Genomic DNA, 21111 nt, shown 5'->3' with positions numbered 1-21111 from the left:
CTCATTAATCATGCTTCTTTGGGCGGGTTTTGCCCTTTTACGGGAGGATGGACTCGCGTGCTGCACGCCAGGAATTAAAACAATGAGGAGAAAAAGGAGAAGAAGAAAAAACGAGGGGCACAGGCTTGAGAAAGAAAGAAAGAAAGAAAACGGCAGACACTTAGCAATGGACGAAATTCCACGCTCATATCAAGTGCGCTTAGTATTAAATGAGATGACGTGGGCACTTCTGCAACTTCTCACCGTTCGTGGATGATGACATTTCCACGCAAGTTCGGCCACTGAGGAGCAGACGCTGACAGGGCCAGTGGGGCTGCGTCCTTGTCGATATCCTAACCTCCATGTTTGGATCGATAGGTTTTTTTTGTTGTTGTTGTTGTTGTTGTTGTTTTTTTATTTTTTTGGGGGGGGGGTCGCCCCTCCCAGCTTTGCTCCAATAAGGTTGTCATCGCAGATGACAGCAAAAATAATGTGAGCCCTCACGGGAGCGCGCGTGGCTACGTGCATCCACTGACGGTCGCAACATATGTGCACTACACATATTGTGCAATTGAAAACAAATAACAGCATACGAAACTTTGAAGAGGTATAATCTCACTTTAATAACTGACCCGTAAGAGTTGTGGTATGTGCTTGAGTAAATATAAGAACAGATAGAAGCCTGCAACACGTGCCGGGTCAAACTGATAAAACTCAGCATCCCGATAACACGTGAATGCACCATGCAACTCTTCCACTGGACATTCATTCGCACGATGTGATATGATGATCGTGTGTCTTGATGCACAACTTTGGCACATTTTTGGTCAGGTCAAAGCAAGTGAATATACTGCACATCAATTGATGAACACAATGCATGATAGAAAAGACAATTCGAACCCAGCAGTGGTCCGTTTTGCCTACATGTCCAAAAAGTGCACGAGTTCCCCCAAAATGTCCATTGGGCAATGCGGGAGTTTGGCGCTCAGCTTTGGGGAACGAAGCGAAAGGTTGTTAATTGGAGCAGTAAGGGTCAGCCCCAGTGGAGGACACCGTGGAGGAAGGAGGGGAGGGGGTAGAAGGAGCCGAAACAGACTTCTCTGACGCCGCGTCGTCCATTTTCTCTTGAAGGCGCTCCCCGGGGTCAGAGGGCACGGCCTTGACCGGGAGCAATCCTTCTTTCTCCCGCTTCTTCTGCTTCATCCTGCGGTTCTGGAACCAGATTTTCACCTGAGTCTCATTCAGCTGCAGCGTGGCGGCGATCTCCACGCGCCGCGCCCGGGTCAAGTATTTGTTAAAGTGGAATTCCTTCTCCAGCTCGGTCAGCTGCTTGGTGGTGAAGTTGGTCCGCACCGTGTTGGGCTGACTTCCGTAGCCGTACTCACCTGACCTCCCTGAAGGCGCACACACAAAACATTCTGCGTGAACTTTAGAGGGCGGATAAACACTCGTGGGACGCAACATTTGGCTAAACCTGGCATCACAACACGTGTAACCAACACGGTTTCACAATCAAGTGAAGTGAAGTGCAGTTTTGCGACATCAGCTCAATCTAATAATGTTAATAATCAGAGCTGCATTGTCGAGTCGTTTTCGATAGACGTGGGTCAAGAGATGTAAATGTCTTTAATATTGTCGTTTCCAGTGGCATGACACTGCATCGTACCGTGAATCTCTCTTGTGGATGAATAAGGTTTCTATACATCTAGGGTGTGAGTAATATTTTGCCCTCTTTCATAACCACAAAAATATTACCAACGCTTACTTGCGCAATAATAAACGAGGTTCAATGACCGTCAATTTAAGACTGTTGCAATTATTTTTTATTTTTTTTTGCACTTTCATTAGATTTCGTACAAGTGCGGCTAGTGATAGGTCCTCATATTACACAATGCGGCATGCTTGAGACTGAGAGCAACAGTGTTATATGAATTTGAAATATCAGATTTTAAAGATTCAAAGTGTACTGTCCGCTCCCCCTGCAGAATGAAATGAGGACTTTGGACTGCACATGAATGCAAACATAGTGGAAGCTACTTGAATACACTTCAAGTAGCTATGCACAACTTTCGGTCGGTAACTAAGTTTACGTTGGCATGCATGTGGACAGCAAAGTAAGACTTGGATTGCACAGTGGGAACAGGCACTCTTTACAAGATGATCAAACACTCTGAAACTGAAATTGATGTCACACACAAGCAACTTTATTTCGTCCAGTGTCAGTCAATAAGTCAACCCAATAGCCACTTAATAGTGTTTGAAGAGATAAGCGGCCCACCTGTTTTGGGGGGATTCCGCTTGACTTTCATCCAGTCGAAGGTCTGAGCATTGGGGGCTCCCTCGGACAGAGGGGAGCAGCATCCGTCCAGGTGAGCGGCATGCAGCGGGGACAGAGGGTTCGAGCACCCCGGGAAGGGGGTGGCTTGCTCCTGCCCGCCTCCGCCTCCGTAGGCAGGGTGGCCATACTGCAGTTGACCCAGAGGGGCGGCATTGTAACCCTGGCGATGCTGCGCCACCACGGAGGTGGAAAGGTTACCCGAGTACACGAGCGGGCCGCACTGTGCGAAGCCCGCGGCGGCGTCTACTTCCTGGTTCAGCGCGTAATGGTTGTAGGAGGCGCAGAAACTTTGCGCGCCGTAGCTGGAGCCGCAGGCCGGGTGTGCGCCATAAGCGACACCCAGATTGCCCGCGGCGGGCTGGTACGAGGCCGGCCGCTGCCGGTGGTCGTCCGAGGAAGCCCCGCTCGCCATGAAGCGCTCATCCGCGCCGCAGTTGTTCGCCGTCACGGCGCACGACTGGAAAGTTGTAATCCCGTGATCCGGGTGGAAAGCTCTCACGGAACACGACCCACCCTCACTGCTCACGACCGAATAATCGAAGAAAGTGCTCATTGTGGCATATTGGACCCAGGGAGCGCCTGGAGCACCTCTGATCTATATCCTCTCTTACCCCGAGTGATGCGTGCCAACATTTACCTATACTCTGATATCGGGAGGGGTGGGGGGATGGGGGGATGGGGGCTGACCGATATCAATGAACGGGTGTGGTCACGTGGGTCCGGGTCAGCCAGTGAGACACTTGAGCTTATCCTCTCAGCCGCTGACAGATTGCTGTTCGAGTGGCTATTTAAATTCCAGCCGCTCGTCGATCAAGGTGACGCGCCTGCACGCACTCACGCATTGGCCGAGCAAACAATGAAGCTGGGCGGCAGACGGTGGCGGACGGCGGCCGGGGTCGCATGCACGAGGAGCCGGGGGGAGAGACGCGCGGGACGACCACTGCGAGGAGGAGGACGCATGAACTCTGACCTCAGGTACAATCCAGTTTTTAGGGGGAGGGAGCGAGGAAGCAATCGTGCACGATGTCATGACACTGTGTCATTCTAAGAGACAAACCATTTTCTCCAGGATGGATGAATGTCTCAATGTGTGTCACTACTGCCAGAGGCTATCGGTGTCCCATTCCGATGCCAAATGTTTCACGCTTTGACACTGCGAGGGATTTACTCCGCAAATATTGTCACAGTGGGGCAGAGAGGGCAAATGTTTCACTCCAGTGACACCCAAAAGAAGCCAGCGGAGGATAACAGCGTTGTTTTGTTTCCTCATTAGGCTTCACATTTTTATGTGAGTGGCTAGAAAGTCAAGTTGTACTAATAGAATGTGCTATTAATTCATTTTCCTCTCAGGGTCAACTTTGATTGAACTTACACGGTGTATGTATTCATTATGCGGTGATCAAATGATGTGATAATGCGTGGCCGGCGGTGGTGTTCGCGCTGGGCCTGTGGCTTGATTAGCCTGTTAAAAAGTTCATCAAATAAAGCTGCTGGGGGACATCAATGAATGGTGGAGAAGGGAGAGCGGGAGTGAGGGGGGGAGCAGACTGGAGGGCGAGCTCTTTACTGAGGAGGAAGGAGACCAAAATAAATAAATAAATAAATAAATAACGAGAGAAGAAAAAGAAGGGAGGGAGGGGGAGGCTGGATGAGGGGATCATCAGGACGAATGAGCGCCTCTACCGGTCACATGTGGTATTACATCTAAAAGAACAGGATATTTTTTTCCTTAAAAGTAGACAACACATTCTTGACTACATATGAATGGAAGTTGTTTTAACTTAATTTCCCTCACGTGATGAAAAAGTATCTCAATTGTGTATAGTATTGTTATACACACACACGTTGCACAAACTAATAAAAACAAGAATTGTACTTTTTACATACGATACTGCTTGTTTTTGAAAAGCTGTATTCATTTAGGATAGTATAGTATTGAGGCTGGACCATGCAGCACTAGCAGCAGTATAGCATTGCATTGTACTGAGCTAGTGAAACTTGTGCCCTCAGCAAATCCACGCATCCATCTTATTTGATTGTGCACGCGTGTATTGGCGTGTGTTGGTGTGGGTGTGTATTCAGGAGGACAGACAGACGGCGCATGATGCAAACTTGTAAGCGAACCTAAACCTCGCAGTCAATACTATCGCCTTCGCTTCCCTCCCCTCCCCCCCCCCCCCCAACTCCCTCCTCCCCTCTGCCGCAGAGAGCATGCGTGGGCGCGGAGAATCGAGCATGTCAGAGGAGCCAACCACCAGCAGGCCACGCAGCTCTCTGTGCTCTTTGTGTGAGCACATGTGTGCACAGAAAAGACGCGTTGTCTCGGAATGATTCGGTTACGGACGCCACCACTACTGCAGGGCTCCCCCACCACCCGGGTTTTGTTTGCTTTTTACATCTGCTTCAAACATACACACACAAAGAGAGCACATAAATACACTCAAACTGTTGATTTTCCTTTTTTTTTTTTTTTTTTGTCAGACGATGTGCTGCTTATGGCTCTCGGATTATAAAATCGATCGGCTCAACCGGTGGCTGTTGATTTGCCGCACGAAGTTACATCCCGATATCGAGCCAAAGAGTTGCTATTAAACGATTCCCATAAGTCAACTCAAGTGCAAAGCGATGGAGCAAAGCTATTCATAATCACCATATCGAACCCCGATAGTTCACCTGACGGTTTGAGGACATAATCCCGCATGAAAAAACAATTGTTACTATTATATATATATATATATATATATATATAATATATAATAATAATAATAATAATGCATCCGTCAAGGAGCACTTTTAATAAATGATGCGAGCGGTCCGCTGTGAATTTGAGCCCCGCACGGGAAGTGAGCAGCCTGCACAGACATGCAAGCCAGCCTGTTTAAACAGGCTATAAAAATGAATCATTGCCCAACGCGTGGAGACACTCGGCCCCCTTTAAGCGAACATATCGGGGGAAACCCGTACGAAAATGTAAGTGGGCTTGTATTTGTGAACATTAAGTCACTATTGGACTCCTTAATGTCCGTCCCATTCATGCCAGCGCGGTGATTTATGAGCTCCTGGAGGCAAACGTGGCTCGGCTGTTTGCTTGCAGCATGCACCGTGTCAAGAGCTTGGCCGAGCTTTCGCTCCACAACGGGGCGAAATTGGACAAAATCCGATTTATTTCCGCTGCGCTAAATTTGACAACATTCAATGATATGAAAAAGAATTTAAACCCCCGTCTGCCTGCTATACTTTGCATAAATGACTAAAATGTATCAAACACATTTGGAATAAAAGTGAAATCCAAATAACTAATTTTCAACCATCTCAAAATTTAAACATGTGTATTTGTCACACATCAGCGCCTTAGGTTATTTCTATTCATTACCAACCTGTTGTTCAATTTGCATACTCTACTATTTAATTATCCCGCGCATTTTCTACCAGAATGAATAAAGAATGGCCAGTCGCTCCGTAAATAGAATAAGACTCAAAACACGAAACAAAAGATTGTAGCAAGTTCATTGTATTCTAACAAAAATAGTCAAGACATTGGAAGCTATACAAAAATAAAAATGACCAGTTTCCACACGGGCCGAATATTGTAGATTTTCACACACACCCATAATAATTTCCACTCCGAAAAAAAAAAAAAATCCGTTGTGATAATTACTGTCCTCTTCTCTGTGATTTATTTTCATCTTTACCGTCCCACAAACTGTGTGCCGAATATACAAATAAGATAAGTTGAGTTAACCCCGAAAAGAAGGAGAACTAGTCGTCATTGATTGCTGTTAATAATTGAGATTCTGCAGGTCGATTGTAGTTAAGGATTCCGAGAAAAAATAGAAAGTGTCTGCAGAAATGTCCGCGGGACTGTCCAGGGATTCTGACAAGCTCGGCGAGGCTGCATCGGAGAGCTGCAGGCAGGAATCCGACGAGAAAGCTTGGAAGTCGTGTATAGAAACATCCAGGGCAGGGGGACTGTCGCCATTGTCCGGCGCAGATGCCGAGCCGGGGCCCATTGTTGACACGCAGCCCGGAACAGTGGGTGACGGGTTGGGAAAATGTTTGAGATTTTTCTCATTGCTGCTCAGCGGCGCAGCAGCGAAGCTATTGTGGACCTGCTGCGTGGGTTCCAGATTGTTGTTGTGAAAGGAGAAGGTGTCCCTCTCCAGCAGGGCCCCGCTTTGCTCGTACAGGGGCCCCTCGTCGTCGTCCTCGCTGTGCATTCCGTCCTCCCCACCGCCGGGACCCTTGCCGGCGTCCCCGTTGTGGTTCTCCTTGCTCTGCGTCTGCCGCTTGTGCTTCATGCGCCGGTTCTGGAACCACACTTTGACTTGCCTCTCGGTCAGGTCGAGCAGGGCCGCGATCTCCACCCGCCTGGGCCGGCACAGGTACTTGTTGAAGTGGAATTCCTTCTCCAGCTCCAGGAGCTGGGTGTTGGTGTAGGCCGTCCTGAGCCGGCGGGAGCCGGCGCTTATCCCTCCGCCTTCCGCGACCTCCGGCGAGCCTGGGGAAGCCAGCACAGAACCGTTACGTAAGCCGGCCTTGCGTGGTGCGCGGGCTTCAGCAAAACAAATGCAAAAAAAAAAAAAACTACATTCCTTAATAAATAGTCATAATAACCAAAAAAAAACAAAAAAGAGATCGTTTTTGAGCACACACGCAAAAAGCTCCACACAAGGAGTGAGATAGTAATGAATGCTGCAACTGCCCGAAGCCTCGGCAACGGAACTCCATCACTCTTCATTACTGTCACACATCAAAAGTGGGACTGGGGTGAATAAATCAGGCCAAATCAGGAAACTTTAGCCCGAGTTTTTGTGCTTTCTCCCTAAATCGCCAAAACAATCCTATTGCTCATTTGAAAGGAAGTCACTATTCGTTGAAAAATCCCGACTCCGATCCAAATCCAAATGACCTACCTTTGGGGGAGAAGCACACGGGTCCATTATTGGCTAAGGTGGTAGCGGTGGACGTGGGCAGGTGGTTCCGCTTGGAGGCTTTCTTCTCCCGCATCCACGGGTACTCCGGAGGCAGGGAGGCGGTGGGCAGCGGGCTGCATCCGTCGGGGCTGTGTCTCGGGCGGCCGTGGCGCGGATGGCTGCCCGGGTTGAGGCTGGGGATGGTCTGCTCGAAGGGAGGAGGAATCAGTGTCGAGCTCTTGATTGATGAACTTTGAAATGAATCAGCGACAGGGGGGAAAGATGTCAGGCACTCAGCAAGTGAAGGCTGACTATTGATAAATCCGCTCTCTCGCTCGAATTCGTAATTCATCTCCTCTCCCTGCGAGCCCAGGAAAGTTTGTACGCGTTATTGTCGACAAACTCAATGGCGATGCGACGACCCAAAAAAAGAAAAAAACATTCCAAAATGTCCTGTGATGGTTTCCTCTTCCTATTTCAGTGATTACGGCCGTGTGGGGACCGAGCTACTATGAAACTATTGAATTCATGGAGACAAGGTTGAAATTGGACCGAGTTGCCTGTCACATGATTACCTCTGCCCAATGACAATTTGGGCTTTCATCAAAAGAAGCCACTGACTGCCTGATTGATCCAAAAAGTCTGCTGCTGCCGCCTCGCTCAGCTGAGCCACTTTTATTTACATCTTTATCCTTCTCTCGCCCTCCCAACTGCGGAAAAACAAAAATAACAAGTGTGTTTTTAAGAATGGCCGACTCTCACTATTGCAGGGAAGACCCCGAGCTTCGGGCGCGCGGATTCGTTCATTCCTCTTTCTCGTATTGTTTGAGGATGTCAGGCGAGAACGCCCCCCGCCACTCACGCGCACGCGCGCACGCGCACGCACGACACACGCAACATACCCCAAAACTGTTTTTGAGACGTATTCAGTGACTCCAGCATGTCTGAGGGATGACATGAGGGAAATACACGAGCATAAGCAGCAATACAAAGTTATGGGTGGCAGAGTTGACCCTTTCGGACCATTAGCAGAACAACACGTTGACGCAAATCTACCTAAATGCGCGCACCGTACAAAATCGGATACGCAGCTGCAATATGCTATTGTTTACGCACGTAATATATAACACGAGGTTTAACACGGCCCTGATGGCTGCTATCGGCCGCGTTTCAAGCCGACCTCATTTTTGTTCGTATTATTACAATGGTTTTGAGATGCTTTTACGGGGCTTAAAAGGCCTCCAGGGTGTGCACTCCAGCTAAGTAATGAGCAGCGTGGTTACCATAAACATTAAAAACGAATAATTTGCTGCGTTATTGCTGAACGTCACTCCCCTGCTGTGACTTTGCTTTATTGTCCTTCCAAAGTCATCCGCGAACGCCACATTTATGGGAATGTTTCCACCCCCTTAAACACACCGTGGTATATTTCCATGGAAAGAAAAATAGGACTTGGTGAGGAAGAGAGAGGAAGAAGTGGTATAGGTCCCGCGCAGTTTGTTGCTTATATAGCAAACAAAGAGTGCTGGAAGCCTGCACGCGATCAATCTTACTCGCCAAAAGGTCTGACAGCTCGGTGCCCTCACAACACATTTAAGGCTTCTAACTCTCCCGCGGATCAAATGCAGCCAGGAAGCGGCGAGAAACACTGGTCGCTCAGATTAGAAGCATTTTCGGCTGCTTCTAGCCCGAGCTGTCGCCGGAGGGATGTTTTAGAAGATAAATATGAATCGGACGAGGCGAGTAGGCATTTCCTTGCCGGGGAGGCAGCGAACACACCGACGGGTGAGTATCGGGAAGGTGTCCACCTGGCTTTTATCGCTCTTATCTCTAATGGGAACCTGATTTACACCCTCACATGGAGATTTTTTTTTTTTCTACACATCGAACCAGTTCGTGGGGAGAAGGTTGCCATAGGGAATTTGAGAATTACGCGCAGGCTTTGTGTGCAAGGAAAGGAGTGGGTGGAGGCTTTTTTTTTTTTTTGGTGTGAGCCTACACACATTACAACAAGAGCGATTTAACACAGCTTTCCCACGGATACGAATGTATTGCAAAACATATTTTACGTTTGGTCTAAATGCTTTTCTAGTGACACAATATGGGTCAGATCAGTGGCTTCCCGCGAATGCAGAAATCCAGCTTTGCCTCAACATGGTTCAATTGTTCCAGCTTTCCCTGCTAGCCATATGTCATGGCTACTGATGCCCTGTTATATCAATCACATTCAGATTGGAGATGTTTTTTTTTTTTTTTTTTTTTTTGGGGGGGGGGGGGGGGGGGGTTACATTATTGAGGATAAAACAATCTGCAGCTGTGCAACGACATTTATACAATATGAACAAATATTGTTTGTTTTGTTTGGGGAGCTATGGGAAGGAACTTTTTTTAATTAATGAAAGAAACATTGTGTGCTTATATTTTCTATCTGGGAATTACATTTGTTATTGTTTTATTTTTATAAATGACACTAAAATGGATGTTTGTTTATTATTTTTACATTTGTTGTTTTTGTCCAAAGCATATTCGTTTCGGTGCACTTACAAAGAGTTCAAGGTTTTGTTTTGTTTTTTTACATCTAGCGATAATTGAATTTGCTTTATCCATCATCTTAACGATGCATTTCAAGACATTTGGACTTTTAGGTGCATTTTGCGGCATAATGAGGCAAACCAGCCAATACGAATTCACTTGGAGCTCGGTGGCTACATTTGACCGACTCGAAGCACACTCAGGGACATTAGTTTTCTAACGATTTCTCATTTAGATTGTCGTCTACTCGCAGGGGCTGGTGAGGGTCCGGCGGCTGACATTTTTATTATTATGGATGTGCCCACGCAGATGAGATGAGAGGAGAAGAAGAAGGCCACCCGAGAGTTTTCTTCACGTCTCATCAGGAAGAGAGGGAAATAAATTATGCAGCTTTTTCTTTTTGCTCGTGTGTAACCGCCAGTTCCTACTATTTTACTGAAAGATATTAATGCCAGATTTTTGTATGCGAGAGAAATTGATTTTTTTAGAAAAAAATATATTTAGACACCGCACTATTATTGTCTGTGGCAAAATGCAGTTAATGCAACGGTCATTACAGGCGTTTGCCTCCACAGTTAAAAATAAATCATATGCATTCGGAATTTGTCGAATTAAAACAAATGTGCTTTGATTGTATTTCAATTGTTTTATTTACGTCTTCGAACTGGAGCAGCATGGAATGTATGTATGGAAAGGGTTTGTCGTGTGTTCTAATTCTGTTCAATAAAGAAACTCCTAAAGTGTATCCTTCTTTCCACCCTTATTGCGTCGACTGATTGATTTTACATTCTGTGGGAAATAAAATAAAAGGAATACAAAGTATCTATTCGAATTAAGAAGGGTGAAAATGGATCTTGCGTGATGATAGCAGATGTGGGCTGAAAATGGGGGCGGGGGGCTTGAACACACTGAGCTTCTCGCAAAAGTGTCAAAGGGGTAGTTTTAACACTAAACAAAAAATAAATAACATCAGAGTCCAAATAGAACAACACAAGCAAAGGGGTTGCAGCCTATATGCTCGTTACCCTTATTTTGACAAATGCATTTCTGGATCCTTCCACAAGTGCAACAAAATGCATTTCCAAAAAATATAAAATCAACTTCAAATGCGGATAAATAAGTTCACATACAAAACGAATAACATGTTTTCATAATACCCTGTTTGAATTGGAAAAAAAACCAAAAACATTTAAAAATAGATTAAATAGGCCTCCTCAAACCCACAGAAATTTCTTTTTCAGAAAAGAAAAGAAAAGAAAAGATTATTTATCCTATAGGCTACTTCACACATCATCAAACTAAAGGAAACCGAAAAGGGGGGGGGGGGGGGGGGAAGGGAGAGCGCGAGAAAGAGAGAAGGTAGACGCAGTGTGGAGGCACACAAAGAAAAGACGGTGATGCGACCCCGAGGTGGCTACAAGACAATGGGCGGAGTGATACGGACTGCGCCACCGCTACAGATGAGTCAGTTTCGGCGCCTCCTGGATTCTTCCCTGAGAGTATTGCGGTGTAAGGTCCGTGTACGTGGGTGTGGGATCGCACACACCGTGATGCTGACTGTTGCCCATTGTGATTGCTCCATTGTAGTCCATGTTGGAGGACGGCGGGTGCGGGAGGTGGGTGAGGCCGAAAACAGAAGCCCCGGAGTTGGGCATGGGTTCCACGTAACCTCCGCCGATATAAACGGGGCTGCCCTGCATGTGCGTGCCGTAGTTGCCCCCCTGCAGGGGGTGCGCGTCATACTCGGGCGTGGCCGAGTCGGGATACCTCTTGTGGGAGTTGTTCAGAGCAGGGGGGTACGACGTGGCCATGCCGTACGCGTTCTGATGATTCTTACTGTAAGACGTCGGCGACCGGGACTCGTAAGGAACACTGTTTACCAGAGAATGCATAGAGCTGAGGTATCCCCCGCCGGAAGAAGGCCCCACTGGACTCCGAGGGGACTGCCCCCCGGGGGAAGGCAGCATCCCCACGCCCTTCTGATCCTTCTTGTATTTCATCCTGCGGTTCTGGAACCAGATTTTGATCTGTCTCTCTGTCAGGTTGAGTAGGTTGGCCATCTCCACCCTCCGAGGCCTGCACAGGTACCGGTTGAAGTGGAACTCCTTCTCCAACTCCACGAGCTGGGCGCTGGTGTAAGCCGTCCGGGCCCTCTTGGAGGCGGCTGAGCCGGGAGGACTCTTGTCTCCCGGGCAACTCTCCACTGTGAGGGGATGCAGGAGGAAGACGAGGGTGTCAATCAGTAATCCATTACAAGCAGGACAGTGAGAGTGAAAGCAGAACACAGCTGATAAGAAAACTACAGGAGTGTTTGCTTACTGGATAAATACACTCACGGGCCACAACACGGGGTACACGCGTACACTCCCATGATATCATCCATTCTTCCGATACAAAAATAGCAATGCTGAGCTTTGATTGACACTGTCGTGTGGTATAAATTAAACCGCGTGTTTATTATTGTGGTCTGCAGCGGTGCAAGCATTGTTACCATACGAATAGACGCAACATTAAGTAGTGTGCTTTGCACGTGCGTAAAGCATCACATATGTCAAACTCGTTTCGTGGTGGGACACATTGTGGTTTCTCTCATTGTGGTGACGACTGTAAAAAAAACAATTTTTAATCTTATTAAATGTATAAATCACCCCATCATGATATATGCCTGCACAATTTCCCCTGCGTTGATTGCTGTTATAAAGAATTTAACAACACCAACTGAGATAGAAAAAAAAGACATTGTAATAGCTTTTGAAGGTTTTCATTATGGTACAGTTTTTTACGAAATGAAAACAAATCTATTTAGCAAGAAACATGAAGTTGACAATCTCTTTGCTTTAGTGATATTATAAAACTATATGCCTTTGCACTTCAAATGTATTATATGTTCATTATAATCTTGTTTTAGTGCGAGTATAAGAATGCAGACTGTGGTCCTCTCTCTCTCTCTGTTAGTTGTATCACTTTCTGAGAGAAAAAGCAATATGTCTGCAGTTGAGCGGCATTAGTTGCATAAGGCAGATGATAACTGCTTGTTCATTTGTGGATATAAGACCTCGCCTAAGGAGAAATAGGCAGACACTTTTTAGAAAGTAGCCATGCATGCAAGGTTTTATTACATTATATCTGTCATTAGTCTCAAAGTGCTTGTCCTGTCTTTTGTTTACTAAAAGTTAAAAAAATTTCCCTGGGCCACATAAAATGAAGCAGAGGGCCAAATGTGGCCCCCGGGCCTCGAGTTTGACACCTGTGTTTTTTTGGAACGTGAGAGCGAAGCAATATAATCGTAAGATGTCTCACTTTTCTGTAATGTAGTTCTGCGCGTTAACCACAACCACAATAATGAATAACGGTCCGCCAGTGTCAATCAGAACATTTTGTCCTAGGAAAGGAAAAACTATTCTGTGTAGGTCTCGCTCATGTTCATGTGCATACGTGATGTCAACGTATTCCTCACTTATACACTCGCTAAAAGTCTCTCAGAGCAAACACGAGTCTTTGTGTGAACCACAAAGCACGAAAATACAACTGTGGAAAAGTAGGCCAGTGTCTGGCCTAAGGAATCCCTGCTCCCTCCACAGTAGCACATGCCCAAGGCACATTTCTCATTGTGTGTGCACAGCTTCACAGATAAGCCTGCCTCTTCTCGCAGCCTGACTTCATCAAGCAAGCCGCAGTTCTAGTTTTCGTGGCAGGCGGCCAACGGCACGTAGTAAATTTTACTACCTGTCGAGCCGAACACGCAGCAGAGGGACTGTAGAATGACATAACCTCCGCTGAGATAGCGGAGAGAACAACGCGAGGACTGCCTGGATGGAGGAATAGCTTGTGAATTTATAAAAGGGGACAGTATCTCAGAGTCGTACAGAGCGATTCGGATCGTAGGTTTAGGGGTGCTTCAGCACCCCCAAACAAAATGGACGAGAAGTGCCCGTGCCAGTCGGTAAGTTATTCAGGCGCGCCTCGGCTTTAATATTATCACGTGCTAACTTCTCTAAACCGCTTCCAACAGAAGGCAGCGGTGCCGTCTGACCCTTGTGTTTCCTTTCGCTCGAAAACAAAATGTCATCCAAGTCAACATAAACAGTGAGCTACGATTGAATGCAGCAAAAAGCAGGACTGCTCATGTGTTTCGGTCTTTAGTGAGTGCGTGGTTGAAGTTCATAGATGGTTTAAACCGGACAGGATTGGTGGAACAAACCATTTGGGAGGCAAATTGGGGCAGAGGGGGTTAGGGGGGGGCTGTATTTTTTATTTTTTTTTATAAAATGATATATATTACATTACACCCAAGTACTGCGGTGTTACAATTTTCTAGGTTAATTGAAAACGAGTTTGCTTTGTTTTTGTTTTTTCAAATTGGGGATTTGAAAATGTTCGGGGTGTTGGGATTCGTGAAAATTACAAGAGGCTTTTAAGGAGGTGGGCTCAGTTATCAGAATGATTTTTGGAGTTCGCCATCGTTTTGGAAGCTTTCCTGAGCTGGCGGCACAAGCTGAGACAACTGGTGCATGTTAGTGTGTTTGTTGACTCGGTGGGGACGCTATGTGATCAGCGCATGTGTATGTTTACAGTAGGCAGAGGTCATCTGCGGGGCAAGGGGGCAGCAGGAAAATGGTGGGATCTAGTCCCGAATGCATGGACTTATTTAGTCTGCAGTCACGTGGTGAAGTGGGGGGGGGTGGCCCTGTAAATTCCCCAAATGTCCTTTCCATCCCAAATTTGGACGCCGTTAACAGCAATACACTGAGGTGTTGATTATTCCCGCCCCCCTCCCTCACCACCCCCCGTGCTTCCTCAAGTCGCATGTAAAATTTCCCTCTATGTGACATTTATGGCACAGGGAAAAAGTGGGAACATTGCCTCCCCTTGCTGTGGCCTTCACAGTGGGAGTATTATATGATGTGCGTGTTGACACCCCCTTCCCCCTGAACATGAATTTCACGGCGGAAGTAAGTTGCGTGCGTTGTACCTGAACTGGCGCTATTTGCGGGTTTCTGCTTGGTGTTCTGTCGGGACTCCTTCATCCAGGGGAAGATCTGCTTGCCGCGGGCGCCCGAGGACGGCGAGCCGTTCTTGGCGCTGGGCTGGCCGCCGCCGTTGTTGTTGGCGTTCTGGCCGGTATCGGAGGGGGACCGCGAGGGAGGAGGGGTGCTCTCGGGATGATGCGCCTTGGACGGCGCCGCTCGGGCGGCGTCGCAGCTCTCCGCCGCCATCTCCACCGGCTTGTGCAGAGGAGCCACGGAGCCGTCAGGAGACTGCAGGGAGCAGGCGGGTCGATGGTAGTCACTTTCCACATGAGAGGCGCGGGGATATTGGACCTGATTGGCATCATAACTGAAGCCATTTGCGCTTTGATACGGGTAGCCACTGTAAATTGCCGCGCTGTCGTAGTAGGTTGCCTTTTGCATCTCGCCGTTTCCCGATATTTATTTCACAAAGTGACAGGGTCTTGACACCCTTGTAGAAGAACATTGGCACCCCGTGGTCACGTGACGCCTCTCCGCCAATGGCCTCCTCGGGTGAACCTGGGGTTACAACAAGCACTGTGAGGAGAAGAAATGGTGGCGATCCATCTTACTTTTCAATGCAGGCCTGACACTGCGCACTATAGGCGAGATCGAGCCCGGCGCTCGTGCACACTATTACCGTTTACCTTCTGGCTCGCAGCGACCAACCTTCTATTACCATCTGTGCTAAACAACGTTCGCTCAAAAAAAAAAAAAAAAAAGCGCTTCGCGTAGCCCAATTCATTATGGGACCTAAGAAGAAAGTGAATGATGTCATTTTAAGACTCTGCTCTCATGACACACGACGCTGAATATACTGATTTTCATTGCGCGCGCAATATGTTTTTTTTTTTTAAAGGGTGTCAGAAATCCTGTGCAAAACAAGTTTTTTTTTTTTGTTTGTTTGTTTTTTTGTTTGTTTTTTTATTCATAAAGAGTCGACGACGTTTCCCAGCCAATTGCCTGCAAAGCGTAAACACGCACATTCATTCCCCTTTCTGTCGTTCTTCAAGATAAAAGCTTCGGAAAACCGGAAAAACCGGGTGGACATTGGTGCATCTTCAGGACCGCAATGTGAACTTTTCCCGAGCTGACCCATAATAAAGGCGGCTGGCGGTGTCGTCTACGCGGCTGATCGTCCTGGTGGCATATTCGAGGCTCGTTTGGACCCAGCTCGGAACAACCGGCCTGAATCGGGATCAAGGATAAAAAAAACCACAAAACCAATCGGGGCCTTTTATAACGTCAAACGCCATTAAGGTAACCTAAATACGATTCTACTATTAATATTAAACCATATGAGCAAAAGCATCATCACCGAATTGAACAAAGAAATGTTACTTTAAAAAGAGAATGTTACAAATAAACTAGCTTGATTTTAAACTGCTTATTGTACGAGTTCAAATCATGTCTGCATTAAGTGGGCCGCTGCCTGCATTTCTCGAACATCACGCGAAGGAAAATAACAATAACAATAATAGTAACAATAATCATCATCATAATAACGATAATAATAATTGTATTTATTGTTTAATAATAAGTTGGAGTGGTAATATTTTCACCATACATTTCCATGTTTAAGTCTGTACATGATATGCAACCCTTTTTCTTTTCGTTTTGTACGAATCGAGAAATACTAGAGAATATTTAAAAATATTATTTTTCGACTAAAATAACAAAGCCAGCAAGAAGTTCCCGTGAAAATCTAAAACTGCTTTGTGCAGCCTTGCGAGACAAGCAGGTGAACGTGTTGAAAATGAAGGCCAAAGTTATCGGCTCGAGTGGATCTGCAGCTCGAGAAGAGTTGGCCGATTTCTCCTTCAACAGATCGCGTGGTAAATCTGTGCATTAATCCCAAAAAAAGAGCGACGCGAGGCAGGCTCGTTCTTGTTCGCAGCCCGTGTGCTCCTGCACGTTCAGAGAAATCTGCGAGTGTGTGAACTCTTCCTGAACCGAGATCCAAGTCATACGGTGATAAATCACCGCGCGCGACACACAAACTCGGCCATTTAGAACCGAGGCAGCCTATTCCTGGCCTGCTTACCTTAACCTCTGACGACCAATGCAGAGCACCGAGCAATATTTTCTCATTCAGCGACGAAATCGATCAAAGTGGTAATCCAGAGGAAAGTTGAGGAGGCAGGGCTGGGCTGCAGCAGCAAGCGCCATGCATGCAGGCAGCAACCACAACAAGAAGAGTCGAAAAAGAGAGAGAGAGAGAGAGAGAGAGAGAGACAGAGAGAGAGAAAGAAGCCCCCTTTGCTTTTTTGTTTTTTGTTCTCCTTCTTCCACCCTTCTCGTGTCTTCCCCACTCGACGTGGATGTGTACATGGAGATTACGAAAGCAGGCGGGTCAGCGAGATAACACGCTATCTGGCGTCAAGGGCTGAATTTATCGCCACGCCATTGGAAGCGACGCTCCTCCACTGCATATCGCGGAGCCACGCGTGCAGCCTGCGGGGGCTGCGAGGCTGGACTGGACCCTCTCGTGTGATCGCGCGGACACCAGTCCGCTGGCCCGAACCGCAGCGTCACACCAGAGACAAGAAAAATTATGCAAATCAAGTCGCGCCTTGGAAAAAAAGGCAGTTCAAATCAAGTGGCTGCCTCTCCTCCCCCTCCTCCTCCAACCAAATGAGCGAGAAAGAGAGAGAGGGGGGGGGGGGGTAAGAAGAGGGCGACAAAATAGCACATAATCACAAATAGAAATCCTTAGATTTGATTATTTACTGCCTCTTCGCGATTGGCACCGAACAAGACGGGGGGGGGGGGGATTCATTTGGAAAGGAAAAGGTGGGCTGTTGTATCGAAATGAATCATTAACTTTTGCATCCTGACACGCGTGGAACTCATTTCGGGGCTTTTTTGCACGCGGGCAGATCATGTTTGAAATCCCTTCACACTCAAGAGTGGATGTATTATCAAGTGAGGCCACGCAGCGCGGAGCAGAAGAGCGTGGGGGAATCCCTCTGCGTGGTAATGGCTTTTTTTCCCCTTAAGAGAAAGGAAAACGTCTTGTCAGCTATACTAAACGTGCACACACTAAAAAAAAAAAAAAATCGCTTCGCGTGGGATGGTGAATAGGCCCAAAAATTCACGCGAGGATTTTTTTTTTTTTTTAGCCACGTCGGCTTAATGATTTACCTCTTTGTGTTGTGTTAAAGCTGCTGATCCTTCTCTCTCTTTTTTTATGTGAGGAAAGGGGGTTAAAAGTCATCGAAGTGGGGGGAGAAAATAAGCCGAAGGTGGGGGGGGGGGAAGGCCAGTAAAGATATGTATAAAATATATAAATATGTATTGCACGTGCACATGGCTGGATAGAAATGAGTTTTTGAAAGGAGCGAGGCAGCGCTCCAAGAGGTTTCCTCGTCACGTTTATAGTGACAAATTACACCTCGCAGACAAGTGGAAGAGAAGGAATTATTGCTCCCGGCCTGCTCGTGTTGCACAGCCAAAGCAAAAGTCTCACACACTACTTCTGTCGGGCCTTTGGTGGGCGTGCTACTTATTATTTGCACACACAAAAAAAAAAATATATATATATATATACACACACACACACACACACACACACACAAATAGAATAAGCAGTCCTCAGAAGATAAATCAATAAAGACGAATATAGACTTACCGGTGTAGTTCTTGGTTTGAGGAGGCTTTATGGGCCGGGACTTCTGCAACGGAGAAGGCGAATTACATTTTATTTTTGTCATATTTCTGTAGTTTTTTTTAAATTATTTTTTGAACTTGGTTGTTGCATAAAATCCCATTTAGTGAAATCTAGTTTGAATGTGGGAGGCACAAGGAAAACTATCCCGGCAGATGCGATGGATTTCAACGTGATGCCTTGATAAAAGCTTTCACGTGTCCACATTGAAATATAGATATGATTCTCTTGCGTCTTGCGCATTGTCAAATATTGTATTGTTTTGTATTTCAAAAGTACAAATGACATCCGAGTCCAATCTTGCTGTCTGGCCGTGTAGCGAGAGAAGCAGAAAGATGAAAATAGCTCGTATGCAAATGTGGGCCGTTTGTTGTTTTCCCTGCCGAGCGGCAAGCGCATTTTGCCGCGCACAAACGGATCGAAGAGCCATTAGCTGTGGAGCGCCATCTTCCCCAAGTCCCCGCGCCCATAAATCACGCCGCAGCGCCGTGACCTCAGCGCGGCCGAGCGGTCCTGCGTGGCACTCCGTCTTCCATTATAGGCTCGTTTCCCCCTCCGACACAACCCCACGACGTTCACCTACTTTTGGATTCCTTATTTTCTTGTTGTTGTTTTTCGGAATTTTTTTTTTTTTTTACGCAAAATCACCTTGACACGGCTCGTTTACGCACGAATATCTCACGTAAACGCAACGAGTGTGTGGTGATTTGTTTCTTTTGCAGAATTGTATTTCCATTCATATTTGCCTGTTTTATCTGATCGCATACAAATGTTGCAGAATTGTTCTAAATGTTTCCTTAATTTGTCAAACTATTCGACCATTAATTGGACTGAAAGCAACCGTAATTTGACCGCAAAACGCCCGATTGGAGATATGCTTTGAATTTGAATTGCAAGTGCCAACCTGCCACATAATTAGAAACGATACTTGGGACATAATATTCCGCTTTCTCGCGTGACATATCTGCCAAATATGATATTACAAATATATAAATGATTCGCTCAACTAACTCCCTTTGTACTGACCTCTGCCTCTCGCTGCAATAACTCACCACAGAAATGAACAATCGGCGGAAATGCCTCAGAATAAAATCCATCCTCCCAAAGCTCGGGCTCTCTCCGCGTGGAAAAACATATCCGTCCGTGACAGCCGTGTAAGACATCCACAAACACACACACACACACACACACACACACACACAAACGGGAGCGTTTCTCCTGTTTGATTGCGCCTCTCTTCCTTTTTTTCCCCCCTCTCCTTCTCCTCCCCACGCGATAAACACAAGCTACCCAGCCAGAACTCCCCTCGTGGAAGTGGGGCGATAATGAGCATCATATGGCCGCACCGGGGCTCGCCACAGCCGTGAGATCGAGCAGCATCACGTGACGCCACGTCCATTTAAAATCCCTTTTACTTGAGCCCGTGAATCATTAATGCTCCCAGTCAGATAAAAAGGATTCTGTGACATCTACGTTTGGTTCTCGCAGGGTTTTCCACGCGTGGGGTGAAGTGGTCATGTTGACTGACTCTATTTCTATATATAATGCTAAAAGTGTAATCTGATCTTTAATACCAGATTGCGAGGCCATGTTTGCGTGGATCATTCCCTCCAGTGCGGATTTACATGATTGCAGGAAACTCAGTGTCGCCCCCATCTCCCGTGGCGGCCTTTGGCAATTGCGCTTCATTTGGAGGAATCTCACAAGAATGACTTGAGAGAGAAACATTGCGTCTTGGGTGCAAAAGAGGACTTTTGCAGGGGAGTTTGGTTGCCCGCCAGCACCCACGGAGTGTGCCACTCGTGCGCAGTGGGAAGCCCAAAAGCGTTGCCAACATGGCCGGAAGAGCTTCTGTGTCTCCTCTCTCGCTCGCTCTCTGCTCGGCACTGTTCGGCGCTTGTTTTCAGTCAACACCGAGAAGCGGGCGTGGAAAAATCCCACCACAACAATTAATCACTCGTGGACAACGTCCCCTGCATCCTCCCACCCCACCCGAGCTCAGCCTTTTGTGTTCCCAAACTTGAGCGCTATTTTTTTTTTGTTTTTTGAAAGGCAAGAACAGCAGCGGCGGAATTCGCATTTGCTAAAAGTCAAGAAGACAGTTGACTTTTACGCACGCACGGAAGAGCTGTTAACCGGTATGTGTGCTTAATACATATATTTTGTTCTTTGCTCTGTGATTGCAGATGGAATCCTATCATGAAGATAACACGATCTGGAGCGGATGAGATTTTGTCTCACCTTTCGTCACCACACGTGAACTTTTCCGTGACCCGGGCTGAAGAGATTCAAGTGCAGACTTATTTGGGGTTTGTAAAGGCAGCTATTTAGCATTTGGCTTCCATTTGGACACTGAGCTCAGTGAACACGACTGTACATCTTTCGGGGGCGGGGGGGGGGGGATTTTTTCGAGTCGTTTACAGCAAGCGAAGCTTCTTATCGTGTCAGCGAGGATGAGTTCAAAGACCCCTTGGACGATGGCCAGAACAAGGAGCATATCTTTGCACAATGTTGACATGCAGCTCTTAACAGGCATCGAAAGTCAAGATAATTCTCTCTGCGACCACTCCGGCCCAACATCAAGGATAATGTTGAGGAATGCAACGCATTAAAAGTCACTTTCTGCTGTTGATTGGAGCAAATATTCTCCAAATAAAATTGGATTGGAACTCA

The 21111-nt window shown here is 46.8% G+C and overlaps 3 protein-coding genes and 1 long non-coding RNA gene across 4 annotated transcripts; 1 reads left to right on the top strand and 3 right to left on the bottom strand.

Annotated features, from left to right (window-relative positions):
* Nucleotides 1-611: 611 nt before the first annotated feature.
* hoxa1a (homeobox A1a) lies at nt 612-3804 on the bottom strand. Its single transcript, XM_061759169.1, has 2 exons — nt 2258-3804; nt 612-1373 (listed from the first exon to the last, which is right to left on the bottom strand). Exons 1-2 carry the CDS (start codon nt 2868-2870, stop codon nt 994-996), a joined length of 993 nt encoding a protein of 330 aa, XP_061615153.1. The 5' UTR covers nt 2871-3804; the 3' UTR covers nt 612-993.
* A 2003-nt stretch (nt 3805-5807) lies between these two features.
* LOC133470614 (homeobox protein Hox-A2a-like) lies at nt 5808-10099 on the bottom strand. The gene is made up of 2 exons (XM_061759161.1): nt 7231-10099; nt 5808-6815 (listed from the first exon to the last, which is right to left on the bottom strand). Exons 1-2 carry the CDS (start codon nt 7580-7582, stop codon nt 6097-6099), a joined length of 1071 nt encoding a protein of 356 aa, XP_061615145.1. The 5' UTR covers nt 7583-10099; the 3' UTR covers nt 5808-6096.
* A 504-nt stretch (nt 10100-10603) lies between these two features.
* Nucleotides 10604-18424, bottom strand: hoxa3a (homeobox A3a). The gene is made up of 3 exons (XM_061759160.1): nt 18403-18424; nt 14735-15290; nt 10604-11965 (listed from the first exon to the last, which is right to left on the bottom strand). The coding sequence occupies exons 2-3, from the start codon at nt 15171-15173 to the stop codon at nt 11217-11219; spliced, it is 1188 nt and encodes a 395-aa protein (XP_061615144.1). The 5' UTR covers nt 15174-15290; nt 18403-18424; the 3' UTR covers nt 10604-11216.
* Nucleotides 12186-21111, top strand: LOC133470619 (uncharacterized). Its single transcript, XR_009786028.1, has 2 exons — nt 12186-13705; nt 20625-21111. It is a non-coding gene; the product is annotated as an uncharacterized LOC133470619 (long non-coding RNA).

Source organism: Phyllopteryx taeniolatus, chromosome 21 (genome assembly GCF_024500385.1).
Source record: "Phyllopteryx taeniolatus isolate TA_2022b chromosome 21, UOR_Ptae_1.2, whole genome shotgun sequence".
Lineage (NCBI taxonomy): Eukaryota > Metazoa > Chordata > Actinopteri > Syngnathiformes > Syngnathidae > Phyllopteryx > Phyllopteryx taeniolatus.
This window is presented reverse-complemented; position numbering and strand designations above follow the sequence as displayed.